Source organism: Canis lupus, chromosome 16 (assembly GCF_048164855.1).
Source record: "Canis lupus baileyi chromosome 16, mCanLup2.hap1, whole genome shotgun sequence".
Classification (NCBI taxonomy): Eukaryota; Metazoa; Chordata; class Mammalia; order Carnivora; family Canidae; genus Canis; species Canis lupus.
In genome coordinates, this window is record NC_132853.1 from 20,167,855 (window position 1) to 20,193,620 (window position 25,766).

The following is a 25,766-nucleotide window of genomic DNA, read 5'->3' on the forward strand; positions in this document are numbered from 1 at the left end:
CATGAAGTCAAAAGGAGAGCATGCCCCCCTTCCCAAAATAATGGAACATAAGCCTGACTTGGTGAGGCCTTTTCTGGGAGGGAAGGGTAGAGGTGGGTCTCTGTTTGCAGTGTCAAATATCCTTCCTGTAAATAGGCACAGGTGACCTCCAAAAGGGTATTTCTTTGAGTAATTAAAAAAGAAATATAGACAGCCTATTCAAAAGTATATCCTACTTTTCTGGGATCCTCTCTGACTATACTGCCTGTCTCCATTAATCCAATCCAGACTCACTACTTGCTGTTTGTATTTTTCTACTCCCTATCTTTGGTTCTTGCTTTGGTTCCCCACCTGAACTGTCCTTTCACCTTTAGCTGCACTAAGCCTTCAACAACCCCTCATCTAGAAGTAACTTTTCCTTCCTCTATATTGCAGAGCAGTCTAGATCTCTCTTTTAAGATTTTATTTATTTACTTAGTTGTGAGAGAAAGAGCAAGTGCATGACAAGTGGGGGAAGGAGCAGAGGGAGAGGGACAAGCAGACCCCGCACTGAGCTCAGACCTGACTTAGGGCTCTATCTCATGACCCTGAGATCAAGACCGGACACACCTTCATGATATCATGTAACCCTCCATCTATAGACAAACTAAAAGCTAAAAGCTAGGGTACAAAATCCTAAAGGAGATCTACTTAGGAAACCAGCAGACTTACCTTACCTAAGTCTATATAATCAAGAGTCTGTGGGGAAAACTTCTGTCTGGCATTCCCCACATCTATCATAATAGCCAAAATCTAACCTGAAAGGACTATACATCATATTTCTAGAGGGGACCACTTTGGCAAAATACAAAACCCAGCAAAGCTGTATTCTTCCCAGAACAATGTGTTCTGTCTCAATATAAGCATAAATCAACAAAATTTCAAAGACCCTAAATTACCTTTTTTAAAAAAATTTATTTATTTAAGTGATCCTTACAACTAATGTGGGGCTTGAATTTATAACCCCGAGATCAAGAGTCGCAAGCTCCTTTAACTGAACCAGACAGGCACCCCAAAACAAATTAACTTTTTTTTTTTTTTAAGATTTTATTTATTAATGAGAAACACACACACACAGAGAGAGGCAGAGACACAGGCAGAGGGAGAAGCAGGCTCCATGCAGGGAGCCCGACATCGGACTCGATCCCAGGTCTCCAGGATCACACCCTGGGCTGAAGGCAGTGCTAAACCGCTGAGCCACCTGGGCTGCCCACAAATTAACTTTTTAATCCTAGTAGAGGCTATGCCTTATTCCTAAACTTCCCAAGAAAGATTAAATTAGTAAGATTTTTTAAATATGAGGCGCTAACAGAATTGAAGATATATCTAGTATCTGGTAATGACAGAGACCAGCCTTGTACAGAAAAAGAAAGATCTCCTCAAGCTTAAATTTATTCAGGGGGATCCCTGGATGGCTCAATGGTTTAACACCTGCCTTTGGCCCAGGGTGTGATCCTGAAGACCTGGGATCAAGTCCCACATCAGGCTCTCTGCATGGGGTCTGCTTCTCCCTCTCTCTCTGCCCCCCCCGCCCCAACTCTCTCTCTCTGTCTCTCATGAATTAATAAAATCTTAAAAAAAAAAAAGCTTAAATTTATTCAGAAAAAGTAATGCTAACACTTAACCAAAGGTAAGCATTAAACCAAGTAACCCTTTTTTAAAGATTTTATTTATTTATTTGACAGAGAGCAAGCACACAAGCAGGGGAAGGAGCAAAAGAGGTAGGAGCAAAGGAGGGGAGGAGGAGCACAGGGAGAAGTAGGTTCCCCACTGAGCAGGGAGCCTGATGTAGGGCTTGATCTCAGGACCCCAGGATCATGACATGAGCCAAAGCCTAATGCTTAATCAACTGAGCCACACAATCACCCACCAAGTGATCTCTAACAATTATCAACCCTAGTACTTCTAAAATAAAGCCCCTAAATTCTTTGACACTTCTTACATCAAGAAGTGGGATCTATGTCTCTTCTCTGGAACTCAGCCACCACGCTGTGAAGAAGCCCAAGAAAGAAACACCCAGAACCAGAATCAATTTGCTAGCTATGTGAATGAGCCATCTTGAAAGTAGATCTACCATTTCTAACTAAATTACTTGCTACTAACACATAAAATCTATCCTTGCCAAGACATGCAAATTGTAGTTTCCTGAGCCAAATAAATGACTATTGTTTTAAGCTTCTAAGTTTTAGGGTGATTTGTTACACAGCAATTGGTAACTGTAACATTAGTTTTTAATGTTCTTTTATTTATTTATTTTTAAAGATTTTACTTATTCATTTGATACAGAGTGAGAGAAGGAGCATGAGGGAGAAACAGACTCCCCACTGAGTAGGCAGCCTGATGTAGGGCTCAATCCCAGGACCCTGGGATCATGTCCTAAGCCAAAGGCAGCTGCTTAACCTGAGACACCCAGGTGCCCCTTATGTTTTTTCATTTTATTTATTTATCTATTTTTCTTCCTTATGTTTTTCTTTTTTTAAAGATTTTATTTATTCATGAGAGAGAGAGAGGCAGAGACACAAGCAAGGGAGAAGCATGCTCCATGCCAGGAGCCCGATGTGGGACTCGATCCCAGGACTCCAGGATCACACCCTGGGCCAAAGGCAGGCGCCAAACCGCTGAGCCACCCAGGGATCCCCCTCCTTATGTTCTTTTAAAGAAAAAGTCTATAACAAAAAACAGCTAGCCTATTGCCCCTTGATTTACCACCTCATGTGACTTGTGGGAGGCAGGTAGCACAGTGGTTAAGAGCACAGACTTGTAGGGCTAGACTGGCAGAATTTGAATAGGGGGAAATCACATGGTCCCTGTACTTTTGTTTCTTCATCTATAAAAGGAAGACAGGAACCTTCTAGGCTCTTAGGATTAAAGAAGGCTGTTGGAAAGGAAGCTATTTTAAAGAAAGGAGGTGGGGGATCCCTGGGTGGCTCAGCGGTTTAGCGTCTGTCTTTGGCCCAGGGCGCGATCCTGGGGTCCCGGGATTGAGTTCCACATCAGGCTCCTGGCATGGGCCTGCTTCTCCCTCCTCCTGTGTCTCTGCCTCTCTCTGTCTCTATGTCTATCATAAATAAATAAATCTTTAAAAAAAAAAAAAGAAAGAAAGAAAGAAAGGAGGTGGTAGCAAAGAGAAGCAAAAATATGGTTTAAAAAAACGGTAAGTAGTCAGAATGGCTGAAATTAACAAGTCAGGAAATGACAGATCTTGGAGAGGAAGTGGAGAAAGAGGAACCCTCTTAGACTGTTGGTCAGAATGCAAGCTGGTATGGCCACTCTAAAACAATATGGAGGATCCTCAGAAAGTTGAACACAGAGCTACCCTATGACCCAGCATTGCACTATTAGTGATTTATCCCAAACATATAAAGGTAGTGATCCAAAGGGGCACCTGCACCCCAATGTTTAGAGCAGCAATGTCCACAATACCCAGATTATGGAAAACAGCTCAGATTTCCATTATCAGATGAATGGATAACGAGGACGTAATACACACACACACACACACAATGGAATACAATTCAGCCACCAAAAAAATGGAATCTTGGCATTTGCAATGACATGGATAGAACTAGAGTATATTAGGCTAAGCAAAATAAGTTAATCAGAGAAAGACAATTATCATATGATCTCACTAGTGTGGAATGTAAGAGACCAGAGGATCATAGGGAAGGGAGGAAAAAAATTAAATGAGATGAAATCAGAGAGGGAGACAAACCATAGGAGACTCTTAATCATTGGAAACAAACTGAGGGTCACTGGAGGAGAAGAGGGTGGGGGGATGGGGTAATTGGGTGATGGCATTAAGGAGGCCATGTGATGTAATGAGCACTGAGTGTTATATAAGACTGATGAATCACTGACCTCTACCTCTGAAACCAATAATACATTATATCATTATACGTTAATTAACTGAGTTTAAATTTTTTTTTTAAAACCCACAAAAATGGTAAGATCAGGGAATCTTGGAAGGAAAGGGAAAGTAGGAATGTTCAGAAAAAAATCAAGGAGAGGAATGCCTGGGTGACTCAGTGGTTGAGCATCTGCCTTTGGCTCAGATCATGATCCTGGGGTCCTGGGATCGAATCCCACAGGGAGCCTGCTTCTCCTTCTGCCTATGTCTCTGTCTCTGTGTCTCTCTTGAATAAATAAAATCTTAAAAAAAAAGAAAAAAAAAAAAAAAGAAAATCAAGGAGAAGCCTACCAGGAGGGGGTTGCTTAGCAGACCTGGCCACCAAATGAGACTGGGCTCTAGAGACTGACAGAGCTGCCAGGAATGCATTCCAGCAACTACAGCAGGAATAGACTGGGCTGAGCAACAGGGCACTGCCTACAAGAATATAATCTCCCTTCTAACTGTGAGGCCTTCCAACATCCTCAAAAAACTGAATAGTTTACCTTTATTCAAGTAGACTCATCTGCCCCTCCCCCATTCAGCCCCTACCCGCACCATCATCTGACTTCATTGCTGATGCCTGCAGTTCCTTCCAACAAGGAGAGAAGACATTTTCATTCCACATTCAAAAGAAAAATGACAAAAATGCAAAGGTCTGGCTACAATAATAGTGAGCTAAATGAAGATTCAGTTAATCACCCTGCCAAGTGGGGCCCAAGTGGGGCCCAAGTGGGGCCCAGTCAGACATCTTTGGAAGGAGAGGAAGGAACTAATGGTTTATTGAGGCCTACTAAATGTCAGGCCACGGTCCTTAGGTAGCAAGTAGATTCACATCAATTTGGATAATTTCCAAGGTCTTAAATATTTATTGAATAACAGAAGAAACAAATCTAAGTATGCCATTTATCACGCTTGTGGTGACAGAGGAAGTATCTAAAAGCAGGAGAGTATCAGGTCACCATCACTGGGGGGAAAAGGTCATAGAATAGAGAAAAAGAAAAGATCTAAGGATATTGATGCAGAGAAACTATTGATTTCAACACTAACTAGAATCACATTTACTCTCCCATGAAGAAGACAAAAATGATAGAGACTAGCTTTGCCATTTACATGGCTTTGGGTAAGTGATTTAACTTCTGTGTGCTTCAGTATCCTCATCCCTAAAATGGGTAATTACACCTATTTCACTGGGTTATTGTAAGAATCAAATGAGCTAACATAAGTAAAGCACTTAAAATAGGACCTCATGCGTAATTAATGCTATTTAATTATTGCTTGCAATTATTATTATTACTATGGTTACCATTCTTCTTGTCTGAGATATCTGACCCAAATATATCAACTCAGGAAGACCTATCATTACACAGAAGCACACTGTTCTCAGGAGATTCACTAGTGGCAGTAAAAGCAGAAAAAGGGTTTTTGTAAGCATATAAAACCCATGAATTCCTCTTTGGGGAATAACTAGGTAGACTTCAGGTATTAGACTCTTTTTTTTTTTTTTTTTTTTTAAGATTTTATTTATTTATTCATGAGAGACACAGAGAGAGGGAAGCAGACATAAGCAGAGGGAGAAGCAGGTTCCCTGCAAGGACCCTGATGTGGGACCTGATCCAAGACCCCGGGATCACACCCTAAGCCAAAGGCAGACAGACGCTCAACCACTGGGCCACCCAGGTGTCCCAGGTATTAGACTCTTTATTTCTCCTTCTCTTCGTTGGTATTTTTCTGGTTATTAAGTCATTCTTCATAACATAAGGGGTGGGAGGAGATGTGAAAAATGAGACAAAGCATAAACGAAAAAAATGAATAAATAAAATGAATGCATAAAGTGCATTCTGAGAACTGCTGACAGTTCAAACAACTTCACTGGTGGAGAACATGGCCACATTAACTTACATAAATACTATCCATACTTCGTATGACAAGGGATTGAGAACGACAGGAACTAGGAACTAGCATTCACCATAAAATCTGATGATCTCAAGGCCTAAAAATGAGAGAAGAGTTTGCTCCCATGCTTTTCCTAATCAAAACTGGGCTTTGGTTTCTAAGAAGAGCTATTCAGAAACAAGACCATAGAGAATACATCTCAGATAACATGAAAACAGGAAATTATTCTAATACAAGAAGAAATGGATAGAGAAGTAGAAAAGAGACTAGTGGTAGGACACCTTGCTTTCAGTTTTATTTTAAAGAGAAGTATACACATATGTCTATAACTATATATTTTACAGAGAATTATATATGTTATGTATGTAATTCTCAGTATGTTTACACTGAAAGGTTGTCTCTCAGAGACCTGCTCACACCGATTCACAAAGGAAAAAAACTCTTGGCTTCTGCTTTTTAAGAGTGACTTTTGAGAGGCAGACTACTTACCTCGATCTTCCAAGAAGAAAAGAGACATAAACATATTAAGTGCATGCTACGTATCAGGCATAAACAAGGCATCTTATATACTTTATCTCAGTTCATCTTCATGATAGCTCTATGAACACTTATGAGAAAACCAAAGCAAAGAGAAATGAGGAACTCTCCCCAACCAACATAACACTACCTATAAATGATGAAATAAACTCAGGTGTACTTTCAATCCAAAGCTCATGTATGTTCTATGGACTTCACTTTACTGCCTAAGGCATGACAGATACTATACTAAACAGATACTATAATATCTACTTGCCTGAATGTCAATGTCTGCCCACAGAAATAAGTTGGAGCACTGGAGTAGAGCACACCCGAGGACTCAGAATCATTCCGGAGGGCTATATTTCTTCGACTACTCAAGCTGTACCCCTCAAAGCCAGCTGTCCACTCTTTAAAAAACAAAGATATTGAAATTAATATCTTTTGAGGAGTATCTTCAACACTGACACATTAAATAAAAGTTGGAAGTGGGGGCAGCCCTGGTGGCGCAGCGGTTTAGCACCTCCTGCAGCCTGGGATATGATCCTGGAGATCCAGGATCGAGTCCCACGTCAGGTTCCCTGCATGGAGCCTGCTTCTCCCTCTGCCTGTGTCCCATTCTCTCTCTCTCTCTCTCTCGCTCAATGAATAAATAAATAAAATCTAAAAAAAAAAAAAAAAGGTTGGAAGTGGAAGAGGCTACTCTTAGGGGTCATGGGCAAGTTCCATAAAAGAAGAGATTCAGTGACAGGGGATCTTGGTTAATCCTAAAAAAAAAATCACAAAAAATGTTAGTCTATTCCTGCACAATTCTGGCATGGAAGATCAAGCGAGTGTTAACTCTTAACTAATAAAATCAGAGTGTAGCATGAAAGTTTGAGCTGATTCAAACCTGATTAATAACTAACAAATGAGTCTGAATATTTTTTAAAAGACCAATTTCAAATCATAAGACTTCCATCCAGATACTCATTGAAAGTTTGGAAAATCAGTATCGTTCTCCCCCTTTTTTTAAAAATCAGTATCCTGATGCAACATTTAAAATCTTTGGATTTAGGGGATGCTGATAATCCTGCCTGGCAGTATTTCTGGACTCTGGAGATAAGAACTAATGGAAATTTCTCAAAATCCACATGAAGTAATTTGAATAGGACCTGTTCCATGTTGTTCTCACCAATTCAGGTTTTACTGTCAGAAAATATGGTTGTCAGTGCGCTGCCCTGAGCACAGGTACAAGCATTCTGAGACACAGTTATGCTTCAGGAGTGAGAGGACAACAGCATACCATGAGGCACCAATGTGGAGTGACCCATCTGGGGGACACTCCAAGGACTCCACTCCTGTCGGCCATCTCCTCGGGCGCAAACTCTGAACTGATAATCAACGTTGGGGTCTATGTGCAACACAATGAACTCAGTTTCAGAGCCTACGTATACGTCTTCAAAATGATTTGAAGTGCATTTGCGGAACTGGAGCCTGTAATCCTGGGCTGTAAAGTCGTCATCCACCTAAGGAGAAAGGCTTTGTTAGGTAAAAACCAGGAAATGAATGATTTCTCTCAGCATCATGGCTTAAGAACTCTGAGGCCAAGCAGAGAAGCCCACGTGCTGAATATGGGCTACTCTCAGGAAGGACAAAGGAAATATGCCATAACTATTTCCCTTTATTTCTTTACTGAACCATGTGTTCTATACTTCCTACTCTGGTTTGTAGAACTCTGTTTCCTTTGAAGAAATGCCATGTTTTCTTTTTCTTTCTTTCTTTCTTCCTTTTTTTTTTTTTTTTTTTTTTAAGATTTGTTTATTCATTCTAAAAAGAGGAGAGAGATGGAGCAGGGAGGGCAAAGGGCGAGGGACAGAGGGAGAATCTCCAAACAGACTCAACAAACTGAGCCACCCAGGTGCTCTGATATGGCACATTTTCTACACAATAATGCCAAAGATAAAATATTCAAAATATAAAGATAGGAATCCCACAACTAACTACATCATTCACAAAACCAAGATAATTAATAAACAAAACATATAAAAGACTCCCCTAAAACTTAACAGGAGAGAAACCACCCAATAAGAGAATAAACAAAAGGCACAAATAAGCATCCTATAGAATTAGAGATATAAGCAACCAAAAATACATAGAAATAGTCAACCAAATTTGTAATATAGACAATGCAACCTGAAACCAAAATGAGATACCGTATTGGCAGAAATGTAAAGTCTGACAATGCCCAATATTGGTCAGGATGCAGAGTACCAGAACTTATACACTGCTGGTACAAGGAAACACTGGTACAAAAAAAAAAGAATTTGGTATTTCTAGTAGAGTATAAATCCAATACTCTAAGACCTCATAATTTTACTGGGTATATACCTGAGGAAAAAAAAATCTTATATGTGTAAACAAGGGAACATGCATAATAATGTTTATAGCAAAAAAACTGGAACTCTAGGCCCACTGACAGTCAAAAGAATAAAAATGATAAGTCTTGGGCAGCCCCGGTGGCACAGCGGTTTGGTGCCGCCTGCAGCCTGGGGTATGATCCTGGAGACCCGGAATCGAGTCCCGCATCAGGCTTCCTGCGTGGGGCCTGCTTCTCCCTCTGTCTGTGTCTCTGCCTCTCTCTCATTCTCTCTGAATGAATAAATAAATAAATCTTTAAAAAAACAACAACAAAAAAATGATAAATCTTTGTTTTGAACCAACACAAACATCTCTACTTCTTTCTTCTATAACAAGCTTTCAGGGATCCCTGGGTGGCTCATTAGCACCTGCCTTCAGCCCAGGATGTGATCCTGGAGTCCCTGGATCGAATCCCATGTCAGGCTCCCTGCATGGAGCCTGCTTCTCTGCTTCTCTCTCTGCCTATGTCTCTGCCTCTCTCTCTCTGTGTCTCTCATGAATAAATAAATAAATAAAATCTTTAAAAAAAACAAAAACAAAAAACAAGCCTTCAGTGAAAACAATCCACTTAAGGGGTGCCTGGGTGGCTCAGTTAGTTAAGCATCCGACTTGGTTTCAGCTCAAGTCTGATCTCAGGGTCATGAGATCCAGCCCCATGTTGGCTTCCATGCTCGGCAGGGAGCCTGCTTGAGCTTCTCTTTCCTTCGCCCTCAGCCCCTCCCCTTTCTCTCTCTCTAAAATAAATAAGTAAATCTTTAAAAAGAAAATTCATTTAGGGGCACGTGGGTGGCTCAGTCAGCTAAACATCTGCCTTTGGTTCAGGTCATGTTCCCAGAGTCCTGGAATCGAACTCTGCATGGGGCTCCCTGCTCAGTGAGGAGTCGGCTTCTCCCTCTCTCTATGCCCCTCTCCTCTGCTCATGCTCTTTCTCTCTCTTTCTTTTTTTTTAAATATTTTATTTATTTATTCATAGAGACACACAGAGAGAGAGGGGCAGAGGCACAGGCAGAGGGAGAAGCAGGCTCCATGCAGGGAGCCTGACGTGGGACTTGATCCAGGGTCCCCAGGATCAAACCCCGGGCTGCAGGCGGCGCTAAATCACTGAGCCACAGGGGCTGCCCTCATGCTCTTTCTCAAGCGTAGTCATGCTCCGTCTCAAATGAATAAATAAAATCTTTTTTTAAAAGTCCATTTAAAGGGATGCCTGGGTGGCTCGGTTGATGAGTGTCTGCCTTTGGCTCAGGGCATGATCCCAGAGTCCAGGATCGAGTCCCACATTAGGCTCCATGCAGGCAGCCTGCTTCTCCCTCTCCCTGTCTCTGCCTCTCTCTCTCTATATATCTCTCATGAATGAATAAATAACATATTTTTAAAAAGTCCATTTAAGAAAAATCAATCAGGGATCCCTGGGTGGCGCAGCGGTTTAGCGCCTGCCTTTGGCCCAGGGCGCGATCCTGGAGACCCGGGATCGAATCCCACGTCGGGCTCCCGGTGCATGGAGCCTGCTTCTCCCTCTGCCTGTGTCTCTGCCTCTCTCTCTCTCTCTTTCTCTGTGTGACTATCATAAATAAATAAAAAAATTAAAAAAAAAAAAAAAAAGGAATACTTTAAAAAAAAAAAAAAGAAAAATCAATCATTTCTGGAAGCTGAGCATCCACTCTGAATGATGTATTTGTCAATAGCCAAGACACTAATGACTCATTTGGATATGGTTTCTATCTATAATATGGTAACTTATTTACATAACATGATTTAATACAGAAAATTCTCAGCAATGCTGAGAATGTAAAGAAACCACAGTTTAGGATTTTATTTCAGAATTATCAGTTCAGTGTGAAACAGAAAATATCAGACACCCAGTATTTGCTATCATCTTTTGACTTTTGTAATAAACAGAAACGGAAGAGATCTTCAACTCACTAATAGTTAAGTCTGGGAAATCTGTGATGGGAAATACTGCTGTGATACAGATTTTTAAAGGTATTTTTTAGAATTATTTATATCAAACTGGAAGACCTACCTTCATTCAAGTTCCCTGTAACTTTAATCGTAAAGGAAGAGGGACTTTTGTTTGTGAAGAGAAGAAAACGTTCAAAGATAGTTAATAAGAAAGTCTAAAAGGCCCTCAGATCTCAAATGCATCATATTGAAGCCATTTCTACAATTCTTAATTACACACCTTACACCATCGAACAATAATGCCTCCAGGTTTCTCTATTAGTTCTTCTATCTGTACTGGTGGGCGAGATGCTACCGTTCCATGCTTGAAAATGTGGTCTTTCACTATGTTCAGAATTGAGTCATCCAACTGAGCAGACAAACAAGGCACATCAACCAGTAAAGGCACTTCTGGTAAGCTGAGGAAACAAAGTTCATGTGTTTATGAGACTTTTAATTGAGTGTTAAAAATATGAAGCATAGCTTAGATCAGTCACATACTATAATGATGCTGAAGCCCCCAGGAAATAATGCTAAGGCCAGTAGGGGCTTTGTAAAACATTACATAAAGATTCTCTTCCCAAATAAACATAAGTAAGAAAAGAGAAAATTGGTAGGATCACCACTGTCGAGTTTATACCAAAAGATCTGGTGTGCTCAGTTCCCGTATAGTCAGAATTTCTAAAATTAAACAATTCTTTTACATGTTAGAATTGAAGAAAATCTATAGTCATACTATACCAAAAAATATTAGCACAACTATTTCATACCACTAATACTGGTATTGGGCAGTGAACCTTGAAATATATATTCTCTATCTCATTAACTCAGAATCTTAAAGGGGGGGAGGGGAAGCAGGCAGTTTAAATGTTTAAAACTAAACCTGAAAGGTGCTAACTCCTTTACCTGTCCAACTGAATGTGTGAGGCCTTTTTGGTAAAGTTCCACAGTTTTTCATTCTGTTCTCCTATGCCACCAAGAATGGCAATCTCCCCTACAATCAGGAATGAGAGAACAAATACAGCAAAAATGGTCACATTATAAAGTAATCATTATAACCCATGTCTAGGTGGGTCACTGGTTTTCTTGCAAACAATTCTCAAGTGATTCCACAGTCAAGTTCCCAAAAAGTAAAAGCAGAAACTATTTTAGAAGTGACTCTATTGTGAAGCTCACAAGGAAAGGGGGTACATAATGGTAACATTTTACCAGAGACAAAAGATTCTGCTCTATACAAAGAAATCTAGTTTGTTGACCAGTTTTATACAAAGAAGAAGATCCATGTACTTTTTTCCATCTTTCCTACAGAATCTTTATTTACAGAACAAACAATCTTTATTTACAGCTCCAACAGGAGCTTGTACAGATATTACCCTGACAGAAAAATAGGGCTTTTTTTTTTTTTTTTAAGATTTTAGATTTTATTTATTTATTTGAGAAAGAGAGAGAGAATGGGGGGAAGGAGAGAGAGAGAGAAGCAGACTCCCTCTGAGCAGGGAGCTCAATGTGGGGTTTGATCCCAGAACCCTGGGATCATGATCTGAGCCAAAGGCATCACTTAACTGACTAAGCCACCAAGGTACCCCACGGGCATGGGGTCTTATAAAGTCAAATGGTATAGCTGTCTTCAAAAAAAAAAAAAAAAAAAAAAAAAAATCACTTATCAGGAATTATTCCACAGAAAAAGAAAAAGAAAAAGCTATATAAAGGCATTAAAAAAATTACGAACTTCTATGTCCTTTCACAGCCCCAAAGAAACACTACTAGAACTCTTTTCCATTTGATATGCCCTGGAGTAATTCAAGTTTTTGGGGACCACATAACATGATATTCTCTCTCACCAAAAGGAAAATAGGAATATTGAACACTGCCTCAAAGTCCTCAAAATTCCATAAGTAAGTTTTTATCCCTTGGGAAGTAGGAAAGAGACTGAAATTACAAAAAAAAAAAAAAAAAGTATAAAAATTTTTAAGCATCAGATGCTGTAACAAACAAGTTTGTGCCTCAAAGGATTTATTTTCTAAAATAAAAACATTTCTCAGTCCTCGGGGTGATGGGTGTACACTCCTGACCTGTGAACTGTTTCTGGGTTTGTTTCCAAATGCAAAGCCTCTAGGGAAAGACATTCTGTGGTCCCACTAAAAAGAATTCTCTCAAAGGCACAGTTAGGGTCAGTGGCAAATAAGCAGTTCTCACTGAAGAGAAGACAAAATGTAATTAGCATGTAAAGATAACACCATACCACATTCTAAATGGGACTAAATAAAAGGGAATGAATTTCCAGTTAGAGCAACAGACTTGTGAGCCATGCACCCTTTTTATCCCATGCCACTCATAGTACTCAATGCAGAAGGGTAGTGGTATTTCAGTCTCCTTCTCTGGCTTTTTCCTTACTTGTCCTTTAAATGCTGGCATCCAGGGCACTTGGATGGCTCAGTGGTTGAGTGTCTGCCTTTGGCTCAGGGTGTGATCCCGGGGTCCTGGGATCGAGTCGCGCATTGGGCTCCCCAGAAGGAGCCTGCTTCTCCCTCTGTCTATGTCTCTCTCTCTCTCTCTCTGTTTCTCATGAATAAATAAATAAAATATTTAAAATAAATAAATAAATGCCAGCATCTTCTGCCACCCTCTCTTCTCGCATTAGCTTTGGAAGATTTCCTTACTCCCATGGATTCAGACATGATATGTACACCATCATTTGCCATACTGACATACTGATCTCTCTCCTAAGCCACATGCCACATTCCCAACTCCTTTGGGGCATCCTGAGCACCTCACACTCAACATGCCCCAAACTGAAGGCCTAACTACCCACTGAAGCCCATCCTTCTTTGTTTCCAATGTCAGTAAGACAGCACAACTCACCTGGTCATCCAAAATTAGGCTGGTTTTTGTCTTCCTAAATTCCTCCCTTTATTCTTCAACCTATCTCCAAGCAATGACCAATAACTAATACTCATTGGTAGGTAAAATCATCAATAATTTTACCTCTGAGAAGTCTTCAAATCAGCTCCACTTCATCTCCACCTGTCACTGCATTCATTATTTCCTGTCTGGATCAGTGCTAGAACTTCCTAATTGGCCTTTTTTTTTTTTTTTTTTTAAGATTTTATTTATTTATTCATGAGAGGCACAGAAAGAGAGAGGCAGAGACACAGGCAGAGGGAGAAGCAGGCTCCATGCAGGGAGCCCGATGTGGGACTCAATCCCAGGTCCCCAGGATCACACCCTGGACCAAAGATGGCGCTAAAACGCTGAGCCACAGGGGCTGCCCCCTAATTGGCCTTTTTTACCTCTAGTCTTATGACCTCAAATATAGTCTCCAAACTGCAGGCAACATCGTGTTTTTTTTTAATGCAAATCTGATTGTGTAACTCTGCTGCCTAAAATACTTCAATAGACCCTTGATAAGCCATTCACTTCACTCGTGATGTTACATCCACTACTGCCTCAAATCATGCTGTTACTTTCTTTTCTTCTGTTTAATGAATTCCTTCAAGCCTCTGTGGAACTCCTCCTACAGAGAGCTATCCTACACTCTCCCACAGTTAAGTGCTTCTCCTTCTGTGCCCCTGTAGGTCTTAGATCTCTCTCAGCATGTATGCCTCTTACTGTGCTATGAACCCCAAAGGGCACAACCGTTACCTTTTTATTTAATGTACTTGACAAAGATCTATGTGAAGGGAGGAAGGTGGATGTGAAGACAGGAAGATAGCAAAGCAAGATCTGGGCATGCTTTAAGCACAATAATTGGCTGCAGACAGGTATATAACCACTACAATTTCAGAAGTAAACATCAACCAGTTTTTAAGCTTCTAAAACTAACAATGGAATTAAATTCTATGAACACTCGGAAAAATATTTGAAGAGACTCATAAGGACCTCGAAATCACTGTGTTACAAGTGAATTAAGATACTATCATAAAACCATTTGAGAAAAACCATTTACCGCTGGTTTTGTAAATCATTATAATTAACACTTTAATTGCACTCATCCTGAGATATCTCACTGTATATCTACTATCCTATCTATCCTGAGGTAGGAACTCTCTAAGCATTCCACAGATGCCAAGAAGACTGCCTGGTACCCTGAGAAATCAGCAAAGTGCCCATCTGAATGTGCCACACTTAATAGGCTCCTTGGACTCCCACCTTCTTGGACTAAGTCCTCTGCAGTATTAACTCCATGCTCTATGAGCTTCTGGCAGTCATCTAGAGGTTTAATGGTTTCCTGTTCAATGGTATCCACCTCTTGCAAAAGGGTTACCAATCGCTCATCCAGGAGCTTCCCAAGAGTTCCCTTTAAATCATTAAAATGCTGTTTGAGGACATCTCTTGTCTGTGATGCACTCTCTTTGATCTGAAAAGGAAGAACATAAAAACTCAGAATAAGAATCCTAGAAAAGGCTAATCCACGGGCATCACCTAAAATCTCAAGGCACTACACAACAATCATCTTCCATTTGTTGATAAATGGAATGAGATTCATTTGCACAAATTTGCAGAAATGCATAGTACTGGCCTTCAGATATACAGAATGGGTTCAAACCCTGGTTCCATCGCTCACAAACTACATCAATTTGGTCATGTTAAGTAAGCACTTCACACCTCAATTTCCTTACTTGTCATATGAATATGCTTACTTCATGGAGTTGCTGTGAAGATTAAATAATCTATGTATTATACTTGGTAAAATAAGTGGCACATTGTTGTTCCCAATTTAAAATGTCAGAAAGTATTATTATCTGCATAAAGTAGTTCTTGGCCAGGATGAGCACTGGGTGTTATGCTATATGTTGGCAAATTGAACTCCATTAAAAAAATGCACAAAAAAAAAAAAAAAAAAAAAAGTAGTTCTTAGCAACAGGTTTCAGTACAAAAACATTTTTTAATTAAAATTAAGAGGGGATTAAAATTCATCTTGATAAAGGCAGTATATGGTAAATTAGAAAGCCATAATACAGGGGTGCCTGGTGGCTTAGTCGACTGAGCATCTCATTCTTACTTTCAGCTTGGGTCATGATCTCAGAGTCATGATATTGAGCCCAGCCCTATGCTGGACTCATACTGAGTGTGAAGTCTGTTTGAGAGTCTATCTCTCCTTCTCCCTACCCCCTGCTACTCCGCACTTCTCTCTTAAAAAAAATCTTAGCCATAATACCAAAAAAAAAAAAAAAGAATCACCTAGTGGATAAAATGCCCTCATTATGCTAAAAGAAAGCTAGGAATTTATTTAAAATTCAAAGAGGCTCATAGAAGGCATATGACTCTTTTTTGAGTCCTGTTCCTCTTTGCAAATCTCAATGAGAGACTTACAAACCCTCTCTTCCCAGTAAAACGAAAAATACATATCTTTAAAAAATTAATTTAATTTCAGAAGTTACAAATTCTTTCATATCTCAACCATGGTTTGCCTGCAGCAGTAATTCTGAAACTTGGTTTGCAGAAGAATCATGTAGGCTGCCTGATATAATTTAGATTGCAGGGCTCCATCAGACCTACTGATCTAGATCCTCTGAGGAGGGCTGGAGTGTATGGATGGAGTTCTCATGTTTTGCAAGAACACCGTGATTTTGTAGCCCATACTTTGAGAAACACTGCCCTCAGGTCCACAGAGCCCAGATTAACAGCTGCTGTTCTGTGAGATATGATAGAGAAATCTTTACAGGTCACACATATTTTGAAAACAAACCAGTTGTCTACACAGATACAACTTTTTTTTTTTTAAAGAATATAAACATATAATTCACTCTCACTTAACAGGAAAATTCTAACAAAAGCCAAAAAGTTGAATCAAAATAAACACATACTTTACTTTGTAGATATTGTCATATTAGTTTCATAATGACACATCACATTTACTACTCTAACCCTTTTGCTAACTTTATCTAAGAGTGCTTGAAGTCCAAGAGGATCCACAAAGCACAGAACTTTAACAGTTAACAGAGAAATTTAGAAATTTTTCTATTTATTCTCTAATACTAAATTTATTTTTTAAAGATATTATTTATTTATTCATGAGAAATACAGAGAGAGAGAGGCAGAGACATAGGCAGAGAGAGAAGCAGGCTCCTCACAGGGAGCCCAATGTGGGACTCGATCCCTGGGCCCAGGATCACGCTCTGAGCCAAAGGCAGATGCTCAACTGCTAAGCCATCCAGGATCCCTCTAATACTTTTTTTTAAAAGATGTAATTAATTAATTCATGAGAGAGAGAGAGAGAGAGGCAGAGACACAGGCAGAGGGAGAAGCAGGCTCCATGCAGGGCGCCTGACGTGGGACTCGATCTCAAGTCTCCAGGATCACACCCTGGGCTGAAGGCAGCACTAAACCACTGAGCCACCCGGGGCCGCCCCAGGATCCCTCTAATACTAAAGTTAAAAAGCAGAATACAAAATTGTTTTCCAGAAATGTTCACAATCATATAAAAACAAAAGAGGTCTATGCTCAAGGAGTACAAAGAAATACAGAGGGGAAAAAAAGGAAACAGTTTGGCTGAAGTGACAGGATCAGGTAGCATGGATGACTCAGTGGTTTAGTGCCACCTTTAGCCCGGGGCGTGATCCCTGGAGACCCAGGATCAAGTACCACATTGGGCTCCCTGCATGGAGCCTGCTTCTCCCTCTGCCTGTGTGCCCCTCCCCCCCCGGATAAATAAATAAAATCTTAAAAAAAAAAAAAAAAAAAGAAGTGAGAGGATCATGGAAATAATTTTTTCTCCTTTTGACGATAAGTTATAATAGTGTGTGTGTAGTAAATGAAGGAATTCCTTAAATCAGAGCGAAAAAGAGAGACCCTAATATAAGTTTAATGAACTAGTCTCTATATAATTACTAGGGTACTTCTATGAAATAAACCCCAGACAAAATTTAAAAAGAAAAGGGTTGGGGGCTGTACTCAAAATGTTTAGGTTCATTACTTACCTATGGGGTCCTTAAAAATTAGGCCCTAACATACACAGCACCTGGCAAGTAAATGTTGTTGAATAAAAATGAAGTTAATTGTGTACGTTTTTAAAACCTTTTTTAAAAAACCAGGGAGAGGGCAGCCCGGGTGGCTCACCGTTTAGCACCGCTTTCAGCCCAGGGCCTGATCCTGGAGATCCGGGATCGAGTCCCATGTCGGGCTCCCACATGGAGCCTGCTTCTCCCCCTGCCTGTCTCTACCCCCCTCTCACTCTCTCTGTCTGTCTCATGAATAAATAAATAAAATCTTTGGGAAAAAAACAAACAAACAAACAGAGAGAGGGCATCCCAGGTGGCTCAGTGGTTCAGCTCTGCCTTCAGCCCAGGGCATGATCCTGGAGACTCAGGATCAAGTCCCACGTCAGGCTCCCTGTATGGAGCCTGCTTCTCCCTGTGCCTATGTCTCTGCCTCTCTCTCTCTCCCTCTCTCTTTCTCTCTGTGTCTTTCATGAATAAATAAATAAAATCTTAAAAAAAAAAAAAAAAACAGGGAGAGAATGCTTTATGATTTTGATACATCACCCAGAATATTGTTAGAAATACAGATTGTGGGGATCCCTGAGTGGCTTAGGGGATTGGCACCTGCTTTTGGCCCAGGGCGTAATCATGGAGTCCCGGGATCGAGTCCACATCGGGCTCCTTGCACAGAGCCTGCTTCTCCCTCTGCCTGTGTCTCTGCCTCTCTCTCTCTCTCTCTATCTCATGAATAAATAAATAAAATCTTAAAAAAAAAAAAAAGAGAGAAATGCAGATTGTTAGGTTCACCCAGGACTACTGAATCAGAACCTACATATTATTTATTTTTTTAAAGATTTTTTTTAAGATTTTATTTATTTATTCATGAGAGACACGGGGGGGGTGGGGAGCGGGAGACACAAGCAGAGGGAAAAGCAGGTTCCACGCAGGGAGCCTGATGTGGGACTTGATTCTGGGTCTCCAGGATCAGGCCCTGGGCTGAAGACTGCACTAAACCTCTGAGCCAGGGATCCCTGGGTGGCGCAGCGGTTTGGCGCCTGCCTTTGGCCCAGGGCGCGATCCTGGAGACCCGGGATCGAATCCCACGTCGGGCTCCCGGTGCATGGAGCCTGCTTCTCCCTCTGCCTCTCTCTCTCTCTCTCTCTCTCTCTCTCTGTGTGTGACTATCATAAATAAATAAAGAAAAAAAATATTAAAAAAAAAAAAATAAACCTCTGAGCCACCCAGGCTGCCCCTTTTTTAAAGATATTTATGTAAGTATGTGACAGAGCAAGAGAGCACAAGGAAGGGGAGCTACAGAGGGAGAGAGAGAAACGGGCTCCCTGCTCAGCGGGGGGCTCAATCCCAGGACCCTGGGTTCATGACCATAACTGAAGGCAGACGCTTAACCGACTGAGCCACTCAGGCACCCAGAACCTACATTTTAAACAAGACCCCCAGGTAAATTATGATAGACCTTACAGATACCAAAATAAATGAAGAGAACATGTCAAAGCACTGTAATACAGTTCACACTCCCACCACCAAGAGGAAATTCTGCAGTTGAGAAGTATACCAATGAGGTCGTGTCTCACTCTAACGGATACGGCACACACAGGAAGTGCATTGGTTAGGTAAAGTCAGTTTCCTCTTTAGAAAGAATTCAAAAGCTCCTTCAACAGTTTCAGAGATCAGCTATGTTTTGTTTTTGTTTCAGAACCTCAGGGAAAAAAAAAAAGGAAGTATGTGAACATAAAGCAGTGAGAGGGCCAGCGGAGGGGAGACTACATTTCCAAATCCACCTCCTACATTTCCAGTGTAAACGTAGTCCCTTTTGTTCATTGAATACCAACCACTGCTGTTTCATTTGCTTGGCTTTATGAAACTAAATCATGCGGACTTCAATGCTGAGTGATTTCTTCTTATTTGATGTGGTACCATGGTCTATGTGTTCACTGTCAGCTCACTAACTTTACAATGACTCCTGGAGGTGGGTCTCTACTGTCTACATTGAAGAGGGTGAAACTTAAAAAAGTCAAATAACTTTCTCAAGGCTTCACAGTACCAGAAACAGTCTGATTCCACTTTTCCCATTTTCAGGAGTTCCCAGGCAAACCTATCAATTATGTACTGACTGCAAACACTTCCTGCTATAACTTATATTTCTTATCCTTGCATCAAGAATCCTGCAGTTGGGCAGCCCAGGTGGCTCAGCAGTTTAGCGACGCCTTCAGTCCAGGGCCTGATCCTGGAGACATGGGATCCAGTCCTATGTCGGGCTCCCTGCAAGGAGCCTGCTTCTCCCTCTGCCTGTGTCTTTGCCTCTCTCTCTCTGTTTCTCATGAATAAATAAATAAAATCTTAAAAAAAAAAAAAAAAAAGAATCCTGCAGTAGACAACTGCACAGCCCTAATGCTACCTAGCCAATCTAGGGCAAAACAACTGCGATCATTAGTAACAAAGTAGATTTATGTAGAATACAAATGATATACAACTCAAGGTCTCAAAAAGGAAACTGTCATATACACTGCTTATGCTGATTAATAATATTCAAACCAGGGATCCCTGGGTGGCGCAGCGGTTTGGCGCCTGCCTTTGGCCCAGGGCGCGATCCTGGAGACCCAGGATCGAATCCCATGTTGGGCTCCCGGTGCATGGAGCCTGCTTCTCCCTCTGCCTGTGTCTCTGCCTCTCTCTCTCTCTCTCTCTCTGTGACTATCATAAATAAATAAAAGTTAAAAATAATAATAATAATATTCAAACCAGGGATCCCTGGGTGGTGCAGCGGTTTAGCGCCTGCCTTTGGCCCAGGGCGCGATCCTGGGGACCGGGGATCGAGTCCCGCGTCGGGCTTCCGGTGCATGGAGCCTGTTTCTCCCTCTGCCTGTGTCTCTGCCTCTCTCTCTCTCTCTCTCTCTCTCTGTGTGTGTGACTATCATAAATTAAAAAATAATAATAATAATAATAATAATAATAATAATATTCAAACCAGTTTTCCACTAAAACCTCTATTGTAGTGAACTTTTAAAACTTACTTACTGGGGCACCTCAGTGGCACAGTCAGTTGGGCTTCTGACTCTTATTTCAGCTCAAGTCATGACCTCAGGATTGTGAGATTGAGCCCTGCATCAGGCTCCGCACTCAGTGCAGTCACCTGGGACTCTCTCTCTCTTTCTCTCTCCCCCTTTGCCCCTCCCCACTGCCCTCACTTGTGCTCTCCCTCTCGTTCTCTCAAATAAATAAATCTTAAAAAAAAAAAAAAAGACCTTACCTCTACTGCAGTTTAATCTAATCCCTAAGCAACTGTATTTTAAAAGTTGTAAAAGGAGAGTGAGTTCATAAAATGCCAAAAAGTAAACAAGTTTTACACATCAATACTAAGGCTTACAAAAAAAAGCCTAGTAAACATATACTTCATACCCTTTCAAGACAACAGTGCCTGACATACTGTCCTCCAGAGTTAGCTACTAAAAATAGTAGCTACTAAAAAAGTCATAAAGAGTTTAGCTACTAAAAAAGTCATAAAACCTATGTAGAATTTGACTTAAAACATCTGTAGTCTTCAGTGGCTAGACAGTTCCTATATCAATACAATATAATATAATAGCAAATTTTAGGAAATTAACCAGACTCTCCTCTATCTCCTGTAAAACATGCATTTTTTTGACTTTATAGAAGAAAATAATTTTTATCCTCCAAGTTTAAGAATTGATTTTCCCAATTGGTAATAAGAAACTAAAACTATTTTTTAAAATATTTTATTTATTTATTTGAGAGAGAGAGTGAGCAAGCACAAGCAGGGGGAGCAGCAGCAGGAGAGACAGTAGGCTCCCCACTGAGCAGAGAGCCCAACACAGGGCTCAAAACAGGACTCCAAGATCATGATCTGAGCAGAAGGCAGACGCTTAACCAACTGGAGTTACCCAGGCACCCCTATACACTGGCTTGTTCGTTCGTTCATTCATTCATTCATTCATTCATTCATTCATTCATTCATTCGAGACACAGAGGGAGAAGCAGGCTCCCTGTGGGGAGCCTGATGTGGGACTCCATTCCAGGACCCCAGGATCAAGACCTGAGTCGAAGACAGACACTCAACCACTGAGCCACCCAGCCCCTAGACACTGGCTTTAAATGCTAACGAGAACACAATGATAAAAAATAAAAGACAAAGTAAATATACAAAGTAGTCAACTGAAATAGAAAAACCTAACTAAAATGTTTCTTCTCAGTTTGTGTGAAATGTACTGCATTAGCTACTTGTCTTCACACTGACACCAGGACATTGGTCACTGAAGATAATGATGATGATGATGGCAATAAAAATACAGCAATAGCTGTCATCTACCAAACACCTACTACCAAGCACCTACCAAACACGGGTGCCAGCTATTTACACCCGTGGTCTCATTTAAATGCTACCACAACCCTATGAAGAAAGCATCTGTAGATGAGTAACATACTGGAGAGAGAGATAAACATGCCCACATCAGGAAGCTAGTAAAGTAACAGAAAATTTGAATTGTATGACTCATTTATGAACCTATAAGTGCTGCTACATTTGCTTCTTGCCTTTCTTACGGTTAGGCTTTTTTTTTTTTTTTTTTTTTTTTTTTTTTTTTTTTATAATGCCCATTTGAAGACATTCAGAAAGAAAATCTTTATTATATGATTTGGTAGTCTGATACATTAGTGGTCCCCAGTGAACCATGAACCATATGTCCTGATACTCTATCATTGTGCAGTCCTCTCCCAAGAATATAGTTGGGCTGTGAGGAGCACTTGCAGGCACAAGTGCATAGTTGCTAAGTGGAACAGATGCTGTGGCAGTTCTGGGTCTCAGCCTTCAGAAAACCTAGCAAGTACTGCTTTTACACTTTTGTAAAAAGTGTAAAAAAGTGTAAACATTTAACACTTTTTAATTTACACTTTTGAGGGTCCTGGCCCACCACGTAAGATGTCTGGCTACCTTTCTGGAGAGTGGAAGTAGGAGATGAGTGGGAAGGGTGTGAGGATGGGAGGGAATCTGGCATCCAGGCCCCGCCATGCCAGCATTCCAACTGAGTTCAGCTGTCACTAAGTCTCCAAACAGGTAAGTGAACATTCTTTCTTGAACATTCCAGCCTTAGCTGCCATCTGATTGCAATTACATGAGTGTTGCAAGCAAAATCAGAACTGCCTAACCAAGCCCCAGTCAAGGCCCAGAATAATAAGCAAATAAGAGTGCTTTTTAGTAATAACGCTTTGGTACAGTTTATTATGTGGTAACAAATAATCAAACCATATGATAAAATGAAAGTTTAATTCTTGATTATCTGCATTAACGAATAGGGTGCATATAATCAAGACCACAAACAATCTAAAAAGAATGCCTACAAAGTTACACCCACAACATTCATAAGGGCACTTATTCTATATTTACTGAGGTCTAGTATATGCCAGTAGCTGGGGTTATAAAGATGAAGAAAGCTTGGGCCTAACCTCAAAAAACTGTCATTCTGGTAGAAGAGATAGTTGCCTGCAAACGTAACTACAATAAAATGTATTAAGTTCTTACATAAGTGGCATAGCCACAAACTGCCATCTGAGCTTAAAAAGGACATTCTTCTGGGAAAGACAGTAGGAGAAATTTAAAGAATAAGTTACCATTTGGAGAAGTAGATGTCATCCTGAATAACAGTAATAATTATTGGTTTTATTATAATACAATAATATGTAATTATATATTATACTAATTATATAAAATTAATATTATTATGGCTAATATTTATTAAGTGCTTTGTATGTCAGGCATGGTACTAAGCATTTTGAATACATTTCTCATCCTATTATTTTTCTTTTTTGAAGATTGTATTTATTTGAAAGAGAAAACACAAGTGGGGGGAGGGGCAGAGGAAGAGGAGAAGCAAACTTCCCACTGAGCAGGGCCTAACTCAGCTTGACCCCAAGACTCCAGGATCATGACCTGAGAGGAAGGCAGACACAATAGACTGAGTCACCCAGGTGCCCCACATTTCTCATCTTAATTCTCACATTAGTCAAGCAAAGCAGATACTATCCTTACCTTTACCGTATAGATAAGGCAAGAGAGGATCAAAAAAGAGAAGCTACTCAAGGTCTCATGGCTAATAGGAGCAAATGCTAACAAAGTAAAATAATTGCAAACATAAGTGGTTTGTTTGACGTTTTAGATCATAAATTACCATGTGATTCACCAGATTTATAGTAATAATAGTTTTTCTCTATCAAAATTATATGTATACTATAATTACAATGAAAAAAATATCTACACAGAGAAAACCTGGTACCTCTGTGACATCCACACACTTTTTAATTAACATCACTGATTTTGGGCAGCCCCGTAGCTCAGCAGTTTGGCGCCGCCTTCGGCCCAGTGAGTGATCCTGGAGACCCAGGGTTGGAGTCCCACATCGGGCTCCCTTCATGGAGCCTGCTTCTCCCTCTGCCTGTGTCTCTGCCTCTCTGTGTCTCTCATGAATAAATAAATAAAATCTAAAAAAAAAAAAAAAAAAAAAACCACACGTCACTGATTTTCATATTACTGATTCAGAATGCATGTTTTAATTCTCATCTATATCTTTTATATTTCAAGTGAGTTTTGGACTCAACAGGCAGCTTTCAGAGCGCCATGTTTAAAGACATTTGTTAAAAGACTTGAGAAAAGATTATTGTAGAGCCAATGTAAACATGTGGTCCTCTGCACACAAATATTATGTGCAGCTTTTTCTTCCCCTTGTCTTGGCTATTGATTATTTAGTTTTGTTTCTAGAGCATTGCTTCCAGTATTTCGGCATACCTAAATCAATATATCTCAGCTTACCACCAACAAATGCTCTGTAAGTTACTAAATGCTCCATATAATACTAAACAAAAGAAAAAATATGGTTATGACATTGCATATACAGTAGTCCCTCAGTTTTGCAAAATAATATGTCTGGAAGGATACACCAAATGTTAACAGTCGTTGTCAGTAAGTAGTAGAATTATAGGTTATTTTAAAATTATTTCATCTGTTCTTGGTTTTTCCCCAGCTCTAGATTTAACCTTTTCTTAGGACACTACAAAAAGTACTACTGCAGTAACATCATTTTCAGACAGATTTTTGGACTGTTTTGAAAATGGGTAACAGAAGGGGAAGTGGGAGATAAGAGAAGCAATAATAGCTCTTTTTTCTTTGCTGAGCTACTAAGACTTCCTGCCTGGCTTTCTGAAATAACTTTTTCCCCCCACTGACTACTAGATCTGTCCCAGTCTTTAACTAGTATGATATGTTTTCAAATCCTGTGGGAATAATGATCTATAGGATACATGATATCATATATTAAGAATATCAAGATTGCTAGTTAAATCTTCAAAAAATTGTCTGAAATCAACTATTAAAAAATTGAAAACAAAATACTATATAGACAAATGGTCACATTACAGATGTTATGATATGTTAGGATAAGCACTAGCTTGAGATTATCAATTAGTCATTTGTGTATCATATAATTATCTAACAAACATGATATTTCAAACTATTTTTTTGAGACTTTTTTTTTTTTTTTTTTTATTCATGAGAGACACAGGCAGAGGGAGAAGCAGGCTCCACACAGGGAGCCCGACATGGGACTCCCCAGGATCAGGCCCTGGGCTGAAGGCGGCGCTCAACCACTGAGCCACCCGGGCTGCCCCTGTTTTTGTTTAAAGGAGGCCCTAGTTCTAACCCTGGGCTTAAACTCACAACCACAACATCAAGATTGCATGCTCTACCAACTGAACCAGCCTCTCAATGTTTTAATCTTGAGGATAAATGACAGCAATTTTTAGTAACACATTTATGGTTAAACTATAGAAATCAGTAGAGCTGACAAAATGGTAATGGTATACACTAAGGCAGTGTGCCTCAATTTTTAATGTGCATACGTATCACACTTGACTATCTTATTCAAGTACAGATTATGATTTAGTAGGTCTGGCCTGATTCTTACATTCTTCACAAGCTCTCAGGTCACAGACCACATTTGTGGTAGCAAGGATCAAAAGGACACCACTGGCCAGATGGAGGGAGGCTCCTCACCAAATAGTATCTTAATTAGGTAACAGGATCTGGCCCTTTACTCTGAAAGACAGGAGACTTGCTTGCTCTCATCAATGCCCCCAAGAGACACTGATTCACTCTAAAAGGCACATGA

General features: G+C 40.3%; 1 protein-coding gene across 2 annotated transcripts in view; it reads right to left on the reverse strand.

Moving 5' to 3' along the window:
• Positions 1-25,766, reverse strand: part of CRLF3 (cytokine receptor like factor 3) — a 45,996-nt gene that overhangs the window by 16,478 nt on the left and 3,752 nt on the right. Inside the window, exons 1-6 of one of the 2 annotated variants that reach the window (XM_072779415.1) lie at positions 23,880-23,927; positions 14,804-15,011; positions 11,561-11,648; positions 10,896-11,073; positions 7,602-7,824; positions 6,594-6,726 (exon numbers count right to left, since the gene is read on the reverse strand). In XM_072779415.1, coding sequence (XP_072635516.1) covers positions 6,594-6,726; positions 7,602-7,824; positions 10,896-11,073; positions 11,561-11,648; positions 14,804-15,011; positions 23,880-23,912 — 863 coding nt within the window. In that variant the 5' untranslated portion in view covers positions 23,913-23,927. Of the gene's footprint in view, positions 1-6,593; positions 6,727-7,601; positions 7,825-10,895; positions 11,074-11,560; positions 11,649-14,803; positions 15,012-23,879; positions 23,928-25,766 lie in introns of those variants that run through there. The other variant, XM_072779416.1, reaches the window with a different exon arrangement.